Genomic DNA, 19,357 nt, shown 5'->3' with positions numbered 1-19,357 from the left:
AATTGGGACTTGGATTCCTCTGCTTAGCCTATAGCAAGCCAAGTTGCGTTTCTTTGGCAACATATCTCTTGCAACGGTATGGCCTCACCGGTCTAGACCCTCATCATTGGTGCAGCAGACTGCTCCATAGTCTGGGGCCTCCAGTATCAACCCCCAACCCACCCTTTACACACCAAAATAAGGTCTCCACTATACTGATTTAATGTGGGATCCTTTACACAAAAGGGCCCCTTAAGGTACAGTTACTTAAGGCTTTCCACTGGGAAACCACACCTTCCTCAATACATTCTCACCCCCACCTCATAATGCCTGGTTGATTTCTCCTAAGTCCCACCCATACTAATTCTGGCATGGTTCTCTCCACCTTCCAAGGCTACTCTTGCAAGACTGCTTTTTATTTTGTGAAGACTGGAGGAGGGAGGGGGACACTATAGGACTGATTGGGACCAAATTTAGGGTTAATTCAGTGCAGAAATGCTACTTTTGTTGTGGTGGTGGTGGTGGTTGTTACAAATGCTACACTCAATCCTAAAATGGAAAACACTCTTGGAATAAAATAGGACATTTCAACAGTTTTGACCCTGATAATTAAGTGTCCACTTGGTTTAAGCATACTGTCAATTAACTTTTTGCTTCTAACACCAGCCAATCTATTGCAAGTATTTGCCATGGGCCACAAGGAGGATTAGATGAAATGGATGGGAAGCCTACTAAATTCTTACTTGATTGGTGTAAATGGAAAAGTTCTAGGACATGTGAACAAAATTCTAACTTGAATCATAAAAAACTGAGTCATGGTCCCGCAACCATTTCCCAGACTTGAGCCAGTTTACAGCCCTTGAATGAAGGGGGGACTGGCTCCCATTGTGCAAGGACCCCAGTATGCTGCCCAAAATGTATACTGTTAACCTTTTCCCCAGCCTTCCCCAAAGGTACCGATTGCATTGGGGAAAAATAAATCATCAGACCCCTCAGGAATGCCTAGAGACTGGTTCTGAACTGACACTGACTTCAGGAGACTCCAACTGTAACTGTCAATGGAGTTCAGCTCTGGTCCACCTCACAGAGGGGCCAGTGAGTCCCAAACCCTCATGCGGTTATTTCTCCTGTTCTAGAATGCGTAATTAGAGTAGACGTCCTCAGGAACTGGCAGTATCCCCATGCTGGTTCCCTGACCTGTGAGGTGAGGGCTATTATTGTGGGAAAGGCCAGTAGAAAGCCTCTGGAATTGCCTCAACCTGGAAAAAATGTAAATCCAAAGCATGGGCCAAGAGAATTCTGGGAAGATGGCAGAGTAGGAAGCACCAGGAATCTACATCTACCTTCCCATCTAAACAACTGCACTGGTAGTTATGTCTAATTAACACTATTTTGGGACTCTGGAGTCTGCTGAAGGCTTGCAACTTCCAGAGAAGAATTGAACAGTTAATTGTGGTTGATTTTACTTAATTTTGACTCTTCACAGAGAAACAGCTACTTGTCCCCACCCACAGCCATGCATTCAAGCAGGAACTAGTTTGGGTAAAAAGGACTCTGTCTTGCAAATATTGAGGATCTGTACTTTGAATTCTAGTTGCCACTTTTGTTCACAGAGATGCAGACAAAGAGGTGGGCAGCCTTTTTTTTTTTTTTTTTTTTTTTTTTTTTTTGGCACACCCTGCCCCCCAACCTTCAGCTGCAGTGACTTTCAGGTGATTTAAAGTATTAGCACCCTGCCCACCTCCCCCAAACCCACCCCACCCCACATACACACACTTCATTTTTTGCTTTTCTCCATTCAAGAGCCAGACATTAAAGACTAATGCATGTACATGGAAAATTTGAAAGTACCTGTGCATGCCCACGGGAAGGCTCAGAAGAGATATAAAAATACTATTTGCACCTAGCCTGATCCTTGGCACAGAGATAGCTTACAACGGTGAGATAAATAAGTACACGAATAATAAAGCAAACAGAGCAAATTCTGGGGAAGGGGAAGAATCTGATTTCCAGAGTTACACATTACATTCGAAGGTCCAACAATAACAACAAAAAATGACAAGGCACACAGAGAAAAAGAAAAATATGGCCTATTCAAGGGAAAAAAATTCAACAGACTCTGTCCCTGAAAAAGACATAATAGCAGATACAGTAGACAAAGACTTGAAAACAATGGTCTTAAAGTTGCTTACAGAACGAAAGGAAGATGTGGAGAAAGCCAAGAAACCGGTGTTTGAACAAAACAGAAATATCCATAGAGAGATAGAAAGCTTAAGAAAGCAACAAAACATTCTGGAGCTGAAAAGTACAACTGAGGTGAAAATTTCATTGGAGGGGTTTGACGGCAGATTTGAGCAGGCAGAAAAATTCAGTGAATTGCAGATAGATAAATGGAAATTAATGAAGCTGAGGAACAGAATGAAAAAAATATTGAAGAAAAATTAGCAGAGCCTAAAGGACTTGTGGTAGAGCATGATCAAATGGACCAACACATGTACTGTTGGGAGTCCCAGAGGAGAAGAAAAAGAGAAAAGGCAGGAGGAATCTTTGAAGAAATAATGGCTGAAAACTTCCCAAATGTGATGAAGTATATGAATACAAACACCCAAGAAGCTCAACAAACTCCAAGATGAACTCTGAATCACACTGAGACATTATACTCAAACTTTCAAAACATAAAGAGAAGTTCCTGCTGTGGTGCAATGGGATCAGCAACATCTCTGTAGCTGTGGTATAGGTCACAACTGTGGCTTGGATCTGATTTCTGGCTCAGGAACTCCATGGCAGTGTGGCAAAAGAAAGAGAGAGAGAGAGGGAAAGGAAGAGAGAGAGAGATCAAAGAAACAAAGAGCAAATCTTGAAAGCAGTAAAAGAACTTCATCACATGCGAAGGAGCCTCAGTAAGACTCTCTGAAGATTTTTATCACAAACTGTGGAGACTAGACACTAGGCTGATACATTCTCAATACTTCTTTAAAAATACTGTCAACCAAGAATCCCATATTCAGCAAAACTTCAAAAACTTAGGGAGTTTGTGGCCACTACATCTGTCCTGCAAGAAATGCTCAGGGAGTCCTGCAGGTGAAATGAAAGACAGTCCCCTGAAGTCATGTGGAAAAATAAAGATCTTAATAAAGGTAAAATAAGGGCAATTTAAAAAGCTAATATTTCTGCGGCATTAGCTTGTAACTGTAATTTTGGTTTGCTACATAATTTAAGAGACTAAAACACTTATTTTTTGGCCACACCCATGGCATATGGAAGTTCCTGGGCCAGGGATCAAATCCTACATCACAGCTACAGAAATGCTGGATCCTTAACCCACTGCTCCAGGCTGGGGATCAAACCTGAGCTGCCACAGAGACAACACGTATCCTTAACCAGCTGCGCCACAGCAGAAACTCCAAGATTAATACATTAAAAGAAAAAATTATTAGTGTACAACTAGTATTACTACGTATTACTATAACTTTGTTTTGTAACTCCAAATTTTGTTTTATACATAACTTAGGAGACTAATGTTTTTAAAAGAATTATTAGTTTATGTTTGGGGGACACAATGCACAAAGATGTAATCTTGTGACATCAACAACGTAAAGGGCTAGGGACAGAAAGGTAAAGGAGCAGAGTTTTGGTATGATATTGAAATGAAGCTGCTATAACTTCAAATTAGTGCCTTATAATTTTAGGATGTAAATCCTCATGGTAACCACAAAGAAAATTGCTATAGAATATACACAAAAACAAATTGGGAAAGAATTTAGGCATTCCAGTACAAAAAAGTCAGCTAAATTCAAAAGAAGACAGAAAGGCAGGAAAAGAGGGACAAAAATACAGGCGACCATTGTATATGCTCCATATGCTATAGTGCATACAGAAAACGAATAGCATAATGTCTCACCTGACGGGTGAAGCAGATGCTTTCCACAGGAGCAAGAAAAAAAACCAGATGATCAACCACGCCCTGAGGTCTGTTCATGACTCCTCTTAGGAGAGGGGAGGAGGAGCAGCCCGGGTCCCCAGAATCCTTTGCTGGTGGGGATGGGGCCCTTTCTCTTCTGCCAGGCAGAGCTACCTCTGCTGAATGGCCATCTAAGGTTCACACAGCCAGCTGGTCGGGGGCGTGGGGGTCGGGGATGGGCAGGTAGAAACCCACAGGATCTACTGACTCCCCAGTGGCTGGCACGTTGTAGGTACTTAAATACCGGTTGAATACATGAGTGAATGGGTTTTTCACATTCCTGCAAATGAAAGGCTACTAGGAACCTAACACTAGTCAGCTGGATTCTTTTACCCATGGCCAACCAATTGTGATAGTGCAAACAAAACCTCTTCCAAATGGTCTTGTTTGCTCCAGAGAAGCGGTTGGCAGAGGGCACTTTGCTTCAAGCAGGCTGGCCCAAGCGTGAAGGTCACCTTTTCTTTCTGGCAAAAAGAGCCCGGAGTGGTAAGCATAGAAACTGGCCTGGCCTGGGACACTGTGCTTGTGGAGCTGCAGAAGGAGCCCATGACTTCTCTCCTGCCCAGCGTTCTGTACGAGACTGAAGGCAGGGCTCCTGCTCCAAGCAAGGACTTCCACCACCTGGCCATCACCAAAACTGAGGTAAGGCACCAATAACGCTACAGAGCTCTCTTCGTGGGTGTTACAGTTTTTAGACTGGAGAAGCATGTACTTCCTCTTATGCTGGGATAAAGGGCAGAGTGACTGAGAACTTGAGCTTTGAAGTCAGACAAACCTATGTTTGAAGCTGCCTCCATCGCTCAGTGTGTGTGTGTGTGTGTGTGTGTGTGTGTGTGTGTGTGTGTGCTTGGGTGAGCTATTATCTTCACATGCACAGTGAGGTAGACTTGTAGGACCTTCCCCCTGTGGTGGTTGTGAAAAAAGATGGCATAAAGTGCACAGAGCACTCAGCAGACTTGATGAAATGTTAGATGCCATTGTTATTTCATGCTCTGATTAAATTATACTAACAATATCTTTGACCACTGGTAGGGAAAGTAAACTAATGCAAAAAGTTTAGGGTTTTATGGCTTGTCTCTTCTTGGCAATGAGTGAGGGCCTTTGGGGATTTCAACATCTGAGTTATGAAGATCCAGCTTGTAATCTCCCTGAAAAGGTCCCTGCTGGACTCCACCAAGGTGCAGAGCTCCTGTGATTGGAACATTCTTGTTGGGTTCCCTGCACCCTTCTCTCACCATAGAAATGAGGCCTCAGGCCCTGCTTGAAACAGCCTGGGCACCACTTCCTCATCCAAGAAGACTTTCTGCCTCCCAGGCTGAAAAGGCCACCCTTCTCAGACTCCCAGACCCCCCAGTCCTCTATTGTCACTGGCTTTTATGGAGGGCTCTCTCTCACCTTGAGGGCCTGATTCCTGGAACATAGTACTTTTTCAAATAATGTTGACTGAGCAGAGGATGGGGCATTCTTAGCTACCAGCATTTTCCCACAGATACACTCTTACCTATCAGCTGTTCTCAACCCTGGCTGCATATTTGAATCACCTGTGGAGCTTTCCTTCCCCTTTGTGGGGGGTCGGGGGCTGCACTTGTGTTATATAGATGTTCCCCAGCCAGGGATTGAATCTGAGCTGCAGCTGTGACCTATGTCACAGCTGAGGCAATGTCAGATCCCTAACCCACTGTGCCATGCTAGGGATCAAACCCAAGCCACCGCAGAGACAACTCTGGGTCCTTAACCCACTGTGCCATAGTGGGAACTCCCAGAAACACCTGCAGAGCTTTAGGAACGGCTGGTTCCTGGGCCCCACCGCAGTTCCTGGGCCCCACCGCAGACCAGTGAAGCTTTCAGGTGTTGAACAGACTTTGGGTGTCGTGAAGAGTCACACATGCTTCAAACACAACCGAGGCTTGAGAACCACAGTTACAAGCCCCATTGTTAGGCCCACAGGCTGCCATGTGTGCTGTGGGAGGAGAACCTCCCTGCATGGGAGGGAGGCCTGCCTTCAAGAAAGGGAGAAGCGTAGTTCTTTCTGCCTCAGGTTTTTGTCTTTAAAATAGTGATACGCTACCTACAGCAGGGAATTGTTAGGAGAAAACTGATTAAGAGGAGGTAGCTGAGCTTGGTGAGAGCAGCACTTACACAGTATCTAGTTGGGCAGAGATATGTTACAGGAGGTCAGTTCTTTAACTGTGGTCTGTCTACCTTCAGGGAGGGTTAGGGTGTTGAAACAGAGCCTGACGGAGCTACACACGTGCCCAGTGTGGTAAATAGGTTGGTTCCCCTTCAGGCTGTTTGTTTTCAAATACTTGCTCAACCTTCGGAAGAGGCTGAGTGCCATTGGGGTGGGGTGGGAATGAAACAGGTGCTCCCTCCTGTCCTGAGCAATTCAGCTCTAACTCTGAAAAAACCCTCGGAAGGCAGTTTAGGGACCAGTCACTGCTCCTGCAGGAAGCCCCACCCATCATGAGCATTCTCTCCACCGCAGGGAGTTCTCTCCCTGAGAGGGGTTCTGGTGAATAGGATTTTCACCATCCTAGAGCATCTCACCTCCAGCCTGTCCTTGTCTTCATCTAGCTCTGAAAAGTGGAGGCCTGGGGGCCCCTGGGCTCTCAGGTGGGCTCCATGGGGGCTAGCTGGAGATCGCGAGTTTAAAGAGCTCATCAATGCTCCCTTTGGGAAACTGCTGCCTGCGGTTCACTTGCGGAGCTTCCGATCAAGGAAGAGGAGCATCGATGTATGAGCTGCCCTGCCCAGGGCTCCTGGCTCCCTCCTCACCAGCCTCCTCACTCTGGATAGTGGTGGGATTTGCTCCGGACAACATTCAAGGCAAGCAAAAAGGATTATGTGACTATGTATCCATTCGAAGATGATCAGAGCTTTCTTGTTATGAAGTCCAAATTTTCCTGTATTATTTTTTTAAATAGCAGGCTGGAAGAGGGTTGGCATTTAAGGCTTGAGGATAAGTGAACAAAAGACAAAAAAGAGTCAGTGATTTGGTACCAAAAAACCTGGGCTAAAACCTCTTTCACTCGCAGGTCTGCTGGTCTTTGACACATTAAATGGTTCATCTCTTAACACACCTGAGATGACAATGCCTGCTTTGTAAGATGAGTTTGAGGACACAACAGGATAAAAGATTTGAGAGACAGTTTGGAAAACAGCTAAGCATGTGCGGGCTTGAGTTCACAAGTATGATTTCCAGAAAGCTAATACAAAATGAATATATATTTCAGGGTTTAATCAGTTCGTGAATGTGGAATGAGAGAATGAGCCTGTTTAGAGGAGAATTTAGGCAACAGCAGTTCAAACAGTGAAAGCAGGCTGAAAAAAGTTTGCTAAGTAAGAGAAAACTGGTTACTGAGACTGTTTCCAAAGTATATTCCATAAAGCCTATGGGTGAAATTTTATGTAATTTCTTCCTGACACAGTGTGCAGTGATCATTAAGACAGTTAAAAACCTCTTTTTATCAAGTTTATTTCCCAATTACATTCTTCATCCAAATAAATATTTTAGTATTTGGGCCACCCATTGATGAAAAACTACATTCATTTGCTAGCTGCCAGACAGAAAAACTTTCGCAGTATATATTTTATTTTATTTTATTTGTCTTTTTGCCTTTTCTAGGGCCACTCCCATGGCATATGGAGATTCCCAGGCTAGGGGTCCAATCAGAGCTGTAGCCACCGGCCTATGCCAGAGCCACAGCAACGCGGGATCCGAGCTGCGTCTGCAACCTACACCACAGCTCACAGCAACACCGGATCCTTTAACCCACTGAGCACAGCCAGGGATCGAACCCTCGACTTCGTAGTTCCTAGTTGGATTCGTTAACCACTGAGCCACAATGGGAACTCCATCACAGTATATATTTTAAAATAGTAAATATAAGATGTTTGGTAGTGACATACAACAAAATTAAATGATTTATTTCTAAGTTTTAAAAAATCTCATTTAATTATTCCCCAAGCCCAATGCTTTGATATGCAGAGTCTGACATACTCATGTGCATATATTAACTTCCATTATTACATTCTTTGCTTCATCAATGACTCATTGTTTCAGCACATATTTTCATTGAGGTAATAAGAAACAGGCTATTAACTCTACCTAACTTTAATCTTGACATTACTGCATTTACTTACAAGATGTGTTTCTAATTTTTGTATTAATAAGGCCTCAATTTGAGATATCAATTTCACATTTATTTCAACTGAAAAATGAAGTTTTCTTTTTCTGAGTAAATGGGCCTCATTTAGTTGATTGGTTTGATAGTAACGAATTAACTGGCAAAGGTTACTACATGTGACTTTTTTCTGTAAATTTACTTAAATTTGCAGTCCAAGGCTCTAGAAAACACTGTATAAAAATATTAGACTTGAAAAGATGTACTGAAATGACTGCCTTGATTATTTTTCCCCAAGCCCTTTTGCGTATATCATATTAAACTTTTTACCTCTAAGAATAAACAGGTTCTAGCAGGTTCAATTAATAGTTATTTGAGATGTTGGAAAAGCCCTCTGTCTACTTCCCTGGAGCTGAGAAACTAAACAACTCTAATCTTTGAAGGACAAATCCTTTGTGTGTATGTTTGTGTCTCTCTAGGGCCACACCTTCAGTCTATGGAAATTCCCAGGCTAGGGGTCAAATCGGAGCTGTAGCTGCTGGCCTACGCCACAGCCACGGCAATGACAGATCCATGCCACGTCTGTGACCTACACAACAACTCACAGCAACACTGGATCCTTAACCCACTGAGTGAGGCCAGGGATCAAATCTGCATCCTCATGGGCACTAGTCAGATTCGTTTCATCTGAGCCACAATGGGAACTCCCATACTTTTAATATTTGTGTCTTGGTTGGTTTGAACTGCTTCTAGTAAACCACCTTAGACGGGGTGGCTTATAAACAAAGTTCATTTCTCAGAGTACTTGAGGCTGGGAATCCAAGATCAAGGGGCCCCTGGGTGAGGGACTGCTTCCTGGTTCACACACAGCCACCGTTTCGCTGTGTCCGCAGGTGGCGGGGTGGAGGAGGGGCGCTCTCAACCCTCTTCTTTAAGATTCTAATCCCACCTGCCACCCTCATGATTTAGTGACCTCCCAAAGGTTCCACCTCCAAATACCAGGGCACTGGGGTTAGATTTCAACATAGGAATTGGGAGCAGTCATAGCAGCTTATACCTCAATATTCTAATATATGCTTTGATTATATATGTACTATTATAATAGAGATTTTTTTTAATACTTAGGACCTTATGATAGAGACTCCAAATTTTTAAATAATATTCATATTTTTTATAGCAGGCAATTTTATCCTCATTAGGATAAAAGTATGCGAAATTAAAATATGGGAATTCTTGGAGTTCCCATTGTATTTCAGCAGTAACTAACCTGACTAGTATCCATGAAGACATGACCCCTGGCTCCGCTCAGTGGGTTAGGATCTGGCATTGCCGTGAGCTGTGGTGTAGGTTGCAGACGTGGCTCGGTTCCCGCATTGCTGCGGCTGTGGTGTAGGCTGGCAGCTGCTGCTCTGATTTGACCCCGAGCCTGGGAACTTCCATATGCCCCAGATGTGGCACTCAAAAGCAAAAATAATAATAATAAAAATATGAAAATTCTTTGGGGAGGCACGGAAACAAAAGTTTTGAGGATTCCTAGTTAAGGAAAGAGCAGTTGGCTAAGTGTAAATCTTCACCAGTTTCAAACTGGGCCACATCTTTCTCACTCTCTCAGCATGTTTTGTGCTTCTCTGGTGTATGCAAACGCTGTACAATGTTTATCAGCCAGTCTTGTAGGACTGGAGAAGGTGAAAAAATCTGACATAGCTTATAAAGTATCACTTGGGTGTCTGATATTTGCAGACTGTGATCCAGTGGCCTGGAGGGCCCAGCAGCTTGACTTAGGGTAAATCCCGATGAAAAGATTCCAATGGAGAGGACCCATCAGCCTGGGACCAGTCCTTCTCAGGTTGGAGCTTCAGGACTACATCCCTTGGGTGCTCACAGACTGGCCAAAGGAGTTGGCCAGATCCTGTCTTAATTTAATATGCTGCTATTTTGTTGTTCATACATTTCTTGGCATTACTTTAGATTTTTAAAACTATTGCACTGAAATAGTGCTTATTTTAATTACTGAGTTTTTCTGCAAATGCCTTGCTCACCTCACCCATTTCTCCACTCGTTCTGTGAGCTCTTTCCGGCCTCCGTGGTGTGCAGCTTCTGTGACAGACTGTGTGTCTTTTCTTTCGTGGGCAGGTTATCTGGAAGTCATGGATGGTTTCTCTCCGCCCAGACCAAGAAAAAATGCTCCCAAGAGAGGTGAGGAAACCACACGCAGATTTTCTGCTGAACAAGCAGCAGCATGGCAAGTATTGGGCTCTGAGGGTGTGTGGTAGTTTCAAGTTATCCTGGGCACCTGTAGCTGCTCCTTCCTCCCTCTTTACAGAAAGCTCTCTGTTCCTGGCACTAGAAGCCTGTCTGGGAGCTGTGAGGGAGCTCAGGAGCTGCCCCTGCTAGGCTAAGTGCCACAGGCCCCAGAAGTTTTCAGCAGCCCACGGCAGAGGTGCAGTGGTGACTGCGAGGGGTCCTGCGCAGGCCATGGTCAGCTGCTCTTGTTCTATCCAGAGAGGGTGACATGAGAGGAACCAGTGAAAGGTGCATTCACTTATTCACTGACTCACTAGGTGTGTTTCGGTGCCCCACACGTGTCAGGAAAAACCGCAGGCTCTAGGGTGGGAAATGGGGAAAGCAGCCTGCTTCCGAAGTGCTCCAAGGCAGAGGGGAAGGGTTACAGGTACAAGGCTGTGAAGGGCCAGTGGACACCGTGCTCAGTCTTGAGCAGAGGTGAGTTCCCCAGGAGGGCCCAGGCATGTGCGAGACTTGGGGGTCTGAGATTCTGCACCTCAAACAAGCTGCCGTGTGAGGGGTGAGAGGGAGGCATTCTCGGGGATGCAGGCCACTAGGAGAAGGCAGAAGGGGAGGTGGAGGCAGCGTGGTGTGTCAGACACAGAGGGACAGGAGGGAGAGCCCAGGAAACCAAGTCAGGTTATCCAGCTTTGTAGCAGTGCCCTCCTCAGGCTGGCCCCTCAAGCCTTCTCCTCCTTGAAACAGTCAACTCCACAGCTGCTCCCAAGATGTCAGTGAGCTGAGGGCCTGACCAGCATACCTGTCCTGCATCTTTCCAGGAGAGGCATAACCTTGCCAGCAGAATAATACAGTGTCAAGCTTGTGGAATGCCTATAGGAAGAAAAGTCATGGGAAAAACCTGTAAGTTCTTCCAGGGTTCTTCAAGTGTAGCTATCTCTCTGAATGGTTGAGAAGCTCTGGATCTGTGAACTGACCATAGTCTAGAAATTGGTCAAAAGGCCATGTCTCTCTTTCATGGTGGCTCAAGTCAGGCCTGGGTTCACAAGACCTGAGATGGGCGTTAGCTCTGCAGATCAAGCAGGAATCTAATGCGTAGTTCACCCACTCCAGCCCCAAAGTGACTGGGGGGCAGGGCCATTCTGATGGTTGGGGTCACCTTCCTGACCCTGACTCTAAAACTCCTGTATTTTCAGGAGTCAGGGAGCCTGTGTGAGTCTCCTATTGCTGCTGTAACAAATTACCACAAGTTTCATGGCTTAAAAGCACAGAAATGCATTCTTTAGTTCTGGAAATCAGAAGTCTGAAATCAGTGTCAACAGGGCCATGCTCTCTGCAGAAGAATCTGTTCACTGCCTCTGCCAGCTGTTGCTGGCTGCTGGCATTCTTAAGCTTGTGACAGCACCTCCCCAGCCTTCAAGGCCACATCTGCCAACATCTCTCCTCCATCTGCATGATGCCTTCTCTTCCGCAAGTCTGTGTGTAGTCTTTCTCTGCCTCCCCCTGAAAAGGACACATGATTGACTTCAGAGCTCGGCTGGACCACCCGGGAGACCCGAAGTCATCCATCTCCAGATCCTAAATTTAATCATATCTGCAAAATCCTCCCTCCCCACGTACTGGCCCATCCACAGGCTCCAGAGACCGGGATGTAAATCTTGCTTGGGGGCCTCTGGGCAGCCTACTACGGCGCCACTTTAACTGCCGTCACTGAGGAGTTTTCAGTGACTCTGGTGTTTCCGCAGTGCACTTTCAAAGTCCCGGAGAAAGGAGTATTGTTGGGCCCTTAGGGGCTAGAGTCAGGAGGGGTGGGGGTTGCACACAGTCAGTCCCTTCCAGCCTTATTATCCCTGGAAATCTCTGAATTCTGATGAGGACGTTTGGCGTCTCAACTTCATTTGGCCACCACTGAGTTAGGCTACTATTAACCAGTTGAGTAAAAAACCAGAAGTGATGTTTAAATTACACACTATCCATAAATTCAGCCCAATCTAGCATAAGTTTCCTCTTTTTTTTTTGTCTTTTTTCCATTTTTTGGGCCTCTCCTGCAGCATATGGAGGTTCCCAGGCTAGGGGCCAAACTGGAGCTGTAGCCGCCGACCTACACCAGAGCCACAGTGATGCGGAATCTGAGCCACATCTGCAACCTACACCACAGCTCACGGCAACGCCGGATCCTTAACCCACTGAGCAAGGGCAGGGACCGAACCCGCAACCTCATGGTTCCTAGTCGGATTTGTCAACCACTGAGCCACAACGGGAACTCCTGGCTTCCTTCTTCTTTAGAACCCTATACTCGGAATCCATTCCTATATTTGCTTCCCTCACGTTTGCTAACATGACTTAGTGAACTGCTTGTTCTTTTGGTTAGAAGCTGCCTCCTCCAGACATTGACTTTATTATTGGCCACTTCAGATCCGGAAATGATGGTCGGGTGGGAGGAGCATAAGAAGTCTGCCTCCTTGGTGGGCGGAACGGTGTGGGGGGATCAGCTGAATACTGATGAGTCTGGTATATTCTGAGTCTCTTGAAGTATCCTACATACCTCTAGTCTGATACATGGAATCCCATTCTTTCCGGATTATTGCACCAACTTTCACACAGGCATTTTGTGGCTATTTCTACCTGTAAGATATAAATTATTTTAGCACCTGCCTAGCAAGCCCCAATTCTTATGTTTGAAGAATTTAGACCTTTTCTTTGCCATTTGCACATTCAGTGCTGTTAGGAATTGCTACTCTGTCCTAGAAACTTGAATTTCTTTTACCCTGTTCTATGGCAGTGGCAAAGTAATTGCACCAAACCTGACCCATAATGAACAGTTTACTTTAGGTGACTGCAGGTACTTAGCCATTTCCCACCATAGGGTATAGGCTGCCAGATACACATTCCTGAATATTAGTGGGATTTTTATTCAGGGTGATGTAACATATTTCCCAAAATTTGTGTTATTTTGCCTCTAACCCTCTCCCTATTTATCAGTTTCCTTTCGAATTCTTGGTTTTAAGAGACAGAAACAAATCCTAGCTGACTTAAGCAGAAAAGGGAACTTAATGGAAGCATCTCAGATAGCTCAGAGAATCAACTGGAAGTCTGGAGAATGAGTCTCAGAAGCTACAGAGACAGGGTAGCCCACAGGCACGCACACTAGGCCCCTCGGAGTCACTGCTATCACCTGGTGGGTGCAGTTAGCAACACCCCTGCACACTGCTTATATGAATGGCCTCAGGTCCTCACCTCACCTCTGCAGCACTCGTGAGGCAGGGTCACCGGCAGGAGCTCTGTGCTGGTTGAACTCTGGTCTTCCTGCTGCCAGGGCAAGGGAATTTTTTATGAAATTACCCAAATTTTATTCCTTTCAGATATTAGTGTACTTGGGGAGAAGGTGATTGATAAAAAGTATCCATATTTCCTGTCCACACCTTATTTCAGCTCTCATCTCAGTGAACTGTAGGTAAATCCATCAGAGTGGATTTACCTGCCAAAAGGAGAACCCATTATCAGCAAAGTCTTGTGCTTTGTGTCCTGAGGGTGCAGCAACAGCCCCTGGCACAAAGAACACACCTAGGCAAGTGGACTAGAACTGAGCAAATGGTGGGTGGACTTTGGTGTAGGGGTGTCCTTGGCAAGTGGGGCTTATGTCTGTGCTGTGCAGGGGTGAAGGTGTAATTCTGCCCCTCACTCCACAGAGAGGAGAAACTGTAACTTACCTCTTAGGAACAGCACAAGAGGTTTATTGAAACGTGTTATTAAATAGAAGTGCTAGGTTCCAGGAAACTCAGAAGACTAGCTTCTAAATGTTTTTGCTTAATCAGCAAAATTCGTAAGAGGAACCATAGCTTTTTTGCATCCCAATCTATCAGTCAGTTCTAGGTTAGAACCTCGAGACGCTGGGTTGTTTCCTCATGATTATTTTGTACATGGGGCTTAGGGTTGAAATCTAGTGTGGCCTCCTGGTCTTACAAGCAGCATGGTGGGGGGAAGGGAGTCCTTACGAGCATCAGGGTCCCCTGTGGACCTGGAGAACGAGGCTGGACTTGAGAATGTGCATGTCTAACAAGTCCCCAGGAGCTGCTTGTGGCCCAGGGTTAGGCCACTCTGAGCATCAGGGCAGCACAGCAGGCAGTGGGTTTGCTCTGTGTCTAACCTCCTCATACATTCAAGACAGACCAAACCTGTCAGTTAGGATGAGATTTCCCTGACAGCAACAGGCACAGTGACTTAAATGACTTTAGGAATAAGACATGCCCCATCTCACCCAACAGGCCCACAGGAAGAGGGGCTCCAGGGCGAGCTGCTCCACCAGGAACCCATAATCTTTCCACCTTAGCTCCCAGGGCTCATTGCAGTTCCATTTGCAGCTTGGTTCCCCTCAGGCCTTCTTGGCCACATATAGGAGGACAGGGTGAGTTCGCCCTGCCATGCTGCTGGACCCACATGCCATGAGTCCACCACTTGACCAGTGCAGCAGCTACCAAGCAAACACCAAGAGGAAACTGGCCCCTGTCGGGGGGCTGTGCTGATCAGACTGATTCTGTTTCTTTTATGTGAGAGGAAGGGTGTTGAGGCCTGTGAAGGCAGGGGCTGGTCCACTTTGCTCACCACTGTGTGCCTGATGCCTAGAAAAGTTCCAGATGGCACTTGGTAAACATTTAGTGAACAAATGGAGAAATGCCCAAAGATGATAATAACTGTCTCTTCAAAGAGCTATTGTCAGAATATAAAGAACACTGAAAATGGGAGTGCCCACTCCACTTAAGCTACAGCCTCTCAATAATGACCATCTCTTCAGTGGGACAGAGCTTTATTACAAAGCCAAGCATGCCCCGTGTGAAGAAGCACAGGTGCTTTCAAATTCAAGTGGCTTTTTTGAGGGTGGGTGGGATTGAACTGGCCTGTCCTTATCTAGTCTCTTTCTGTCTCTTTTTCTCAATGGTATTTAGGGCAGATACAGAAAGTGTTTGGGAAAGAAGTATTGGATTATTCCTTGAATCTGTGTCAGGGAAAATTTGATTTGTTAGTTCGCATGCCTGATAACATAATCCTACAGATCTTCTCCTTTCTTGATTTGGATGACATTGGGCAGCTGTCAAAAACCTGCAAAAAATTCCAAAAGGTAAGACTTCAAGACTTTTTTTTACTGGAAAATATTACACGGAATTTCAAAAAGAAAAGACATGATTTTTAAAATCTTAACTTCATATATGACAAACATTGGGTTTGGGCAACGATAAAACTTTTTAAAACCTAAAACCTAAGACACTGGTTAAGCGATTTCTCAAGAGGAAAAAATAGCACAGACAGAGACAAAGATAAAGGGGTCATTTGTAAATCATAAGATAGTGAGAGTCATAGACAAAGCAGAGGCGGGCTGACAGGGGGCAGTGAGGGGGTTGCCAGGGTGGGGGAGGTCGGGTGGCGGGTGGGCTGTGGAGGATCAGCTTTAAGAGGCCTAGAAGGGAAGGAGGGAGAAGGTGCTGTAGCTGAGGAGGTCTGCAAAGTAACATTTAAAATGTCTATCAAAATGCAAAAACTCCACTTCCACATAATCTCAGTAATTAGCCACAGTAAAATGTACACTTTCTATGCAGATGCAAACATTCTGTGTGTCTATAAATGGCTTGAAGCACACTCTGCAATTCTAGTTGGACTGCACGGTGTGGATACACTGGTGTCGGCATCCACGTTGCTGAGCTCTCACTCAGCTGTTCTGAGGGGCAGAGCGACAGCTGGTATGCCTGCTTTCATGCAGGTCGATCTGCAGGAGGTAGTGTGTCAGGAGTTCAAATGCAGTATTTCTGTTTTATGTTTTGGTAAGGCAATTTTGCCTGAGGAATTTTTTTTTTACGAACATAGGAACTAAGAAATCTATTTGAATGCTCACAGAAATGGTCCAAAAGAGGAAGCAGTTGAGTGTCCAGGAGAGGGGCTGTTGCTGCAGGCCAGCCCGCCCCACTGGTCCCTTCCCCGGTAGCCCTGGGTTTCCTGGGACAGGCCCATCTCAGCCTCCTCAGGCTGCCCTACAGATGCCCAGACTGGGCAGCTTAAACAAAGACATTTATTTCTCACAGTTCTGGAGGCTTAGGAGTCCAAGGTCAAGGTGCTAGCCTATCTGGTTCTTGGTGAGGCCCTTCCCAGCAGGCAGATGGCTGCCTTCAACTGTGTGATCAGGCGCCAGAGGAGAGAGAGCCAGTGAGCACTGGTGTCTTCTCTTACAAGGACACTACTCCTCTGGGCTCAGGCCCCACTTACGACCTGACTTAATTACTTCGTAACTAGGGCCTAGGGCTTCAGTGTGTGAATGCTGGGGTGGGGGGCACATGACACAGTCCATAGCGAGGCTTGACTCCAGTATCATCTGTTAGGATACCCTAGAAATGCCAGGAGTTGGTGTCCAAACAGCATCTCCTGTGTTGGCCCTCACACCCCAAAGTGGCACAAGAATCATCTGTCAAGTCATTTGTTCCTTTTTTTGATTCAGAAAACTATGGTCCTAGTGATGTCAGAAGTGGCTACTCCACAAGCGTGTGATGGGTTAATCGTATGTCTGAGCACTGTATGTAATGTATAGACACGCTGCTCTCCACTTGGCACATACATTTTTCTACCTTGATAATAATTTAAAATTATTCTGGGAGCTCCCGTCGTGACGCAGCAAAAATGAATCAGACTAGGAACCACGAGGTTGCGGGTTTGATCCGTGGCCTTGCTCAGTGGGTTAAGGATCCGGCATTGCCGTGAGCTACGGTGTAGGTCGGCAGCTACAGCTCCAATTAGACCCCTAGCCTGAGAACTTCCATATGCTTCGGGTGCATCCCTAAAAAAAGACAAAAGAAAAAAAAATTAAATTATTCTACTAAAAATGCTATTTTTGAAAACCACCATTCCTTCTCTGTGGCAGACTACTTCTGTTTAAACTAAGAATCTGTTTTTAGCCCTTTTGTGATTCAAAGTCACTTACATGATTATTTTTCTTTTAGCTGTGTAGCAATGAAGAATTCTGGGAGAAATTTAGAACTTCACAAGATAAACATGCTTTTGATACAAAGAAAATAGGAATAACCATTTACAAGAAGAAACTGCTAGCTTTCCACCAAAATGCAGCCAGCAGAAGCTCACATGGAGAGAAGACAGAGAGCATTTTTCTAAACTGAAGTGACAAAATTTTAACAAGATTAAAATAGAATTTTCATATAAAATTACTATCATTAGATCTTATCACAGAGACTAGGTTGAAGCTATTATCTGGTAGATTTAAGTAGGAAAATAAAAAACTCTTGACTCAATTTTCTCTTTCTTTACTGCTATCAACCTATTAACAGATCAAGTGAATCAAATACCTACTTAACCTCACACACGTCTTAATTTTAAAGATGGGAAGAGCAGCATAGGAAGCAAAGCTGTTCACAGCACAGATGACTCTTATCTCTTCACTGGTGAAGGTGGACGCCAATGGGGGTTCATGATAGAGAAGAAAATAAATACTACCTCATAATGAGAAGGGGGAGATTTGTGACCTTGTCAGTGTGGATTTTCTGCATGTGCTGCCTTCACTCACTCACGGGGATGGTGGGTGGGAAATAACCAGTGAGCTGATGGGAAGCAGCCAGGGAAGCCACCCTCCTTCTTGGGATTTGCTGTAAAGGGCAGTTCCCTCAGGTGTTGCGTCACGTTCCACAGCCCTTTCACTGCCATAGGATTTATGACATGGGAGATACTCAGTAGGTACTATTATTAAGCAAGTAAAAACTTGTTTCCAAAATGGTAAATGAGATTCTTCAAAGTGCCTGTATTTCATGTCAGATTTGTTTTTCTTTTTACAGCTGCACCTGCAGCATATGGAAGTTCCCAGGCTAGGGGTGGAATCAGAGGTGCATCTGTGACCCACACCACAGCTCATGGAAATGCCAGATCCTTAACTCACTGAGTGAAGCCAGAGATCGAACCCTCGTCCTCATGGATACCAGTCCAGTTTGTCACCACTTAGCCACGACAGGAACTCCCAGGATTTTCTTTATAAGGGCTGGGGTGTGTTTATATTTTTGTAATACTCTGGGATGTGTGTATCACATTTTCTTTATCCATACATCCATCGACAGATGCTTAGGTTGTTTCCATATCTTGGCCACACTGACTAATGAATGTGCTGAAGTGAACATGGGATTGCAGATACCCCTTCAGCACAGGGACTCTGTTTCCTCTGTATACATATCCAGGAGTGGGATTGCAGGATCATGTAATAGTTCTATTTTTAATTTCTTGAGCAACCTCCATAGAGTTCCCCACAGGGGCTGCACCAACAGCACACAGGAGTCCCTTTTCTCCAGGTCCTAAATAACGCTTGTTATCTCTTGTTTTTGACAATAGCCATTCTAACAGGTGTGATGTGATATCTCATACTTCCTTTTTTTTTTTTTCCCCTTGCTCTGATCTTTATTTCCTTCTTTCTACTTACTCTGGGCTTAGTTTTTGTTTTTTTTTTCTCTAGTTCCTTGAGGTGTGTTTGAGGTCTTTTTTTTTTTTTTTTTGGTAGGCATTTACCAGTATAAAATTCCTTCTAGAACTGCTTTTGCTGCATCTCATAAATTGTAGTATGTCACGTTTCCATTTTCATTTGTGTCAGATATTTTTTAATTTACCTTTTATCTATTGTTTTTAGAATCATGCTGTTTAATCTCCACATATTTGTGATTTCTCCTATTTTCTTCTTCTAATTCTCTCTAGTTTCATACCAGTGTGGTTGGAGGAGATGCTTGTTATGACTTCAATCCTCTTGAATGTATTAAGGCTTCTTTTGTGACCCAACTTCTTTTTTTTTTTTTTCTTTTTTGGCTGCGCTCATGGCATGTGGAAATTCCTGGGCCAGGGATCAAACCCATGCTGCAGTTGCAACCTGCACCACAGCTGCAGCAAGGCCTGATCCTTAACCCACTGCACCACAAAGGAACTTCCTATGACCTAACATTTGATCCATCTTGGAGAATGCTTCATGTGCACTTGAGAATGTACATTCTGCTGCTGTTGGTTGGCACGTTCTGTACTCAGTTGTTAA

At 44.9% G+C, this 19,357-nt stretch overlaps 1 protein-coding gene across 1 annotated transcript; it reads left to right on the top strand.

The window, feature by feature from the left end:
- The first annotated feature begins 4,348 nt into the window (after positions 1 to 4,348).
- Positions 4,349 to 17,591, top strand: LOC110255871 (F-box only protein 36). The gene is made up of 5 exons (XM_021066001.2): positions 4,349 to 4,582; positions 10,198 to 10,260; positions 11,127 to 11,208; positions 15,249 to 15,421; positions 17,286 to 17,591. The coding sequence occupies exons 1-5, from the start codon at positions 4,487 to 4,489 to the stop codon at positions 17,457 to 17,459; spliced, it is 588 nt and encodes a 195-aa protein (XP_020921660.2). The 5' UTR covers positions 4,349 to 4,486; the 3' UTR covers positions 17,460 to 17,591.
- Positions 17,592 to 19,357: the final 1,766 nt, after the last annotated feature.

The sequence above is a fragment of the Sus scrofa genome, chromosome 11 (assembly GCF_054392235.1).
Source record: "Sus scrofa isolate SSC_HxYL_T2T_F1_AM1 chromosome 11, Sscrofa_HxYL_maternal_Yorkshire_Landrace_v2.0, whole genome shotgun sequence".
NCBI classification, from domain to species: Eukaryota; Metazoa; Chordata; class Mammalia; order Artiodactyla; family Suidae; genus Sus; species Sus scrofa.
Note: the sequence above shows the minus strand (reverse complement) of the source record. Positions and strands in the feature narration are given on the sequence as shown.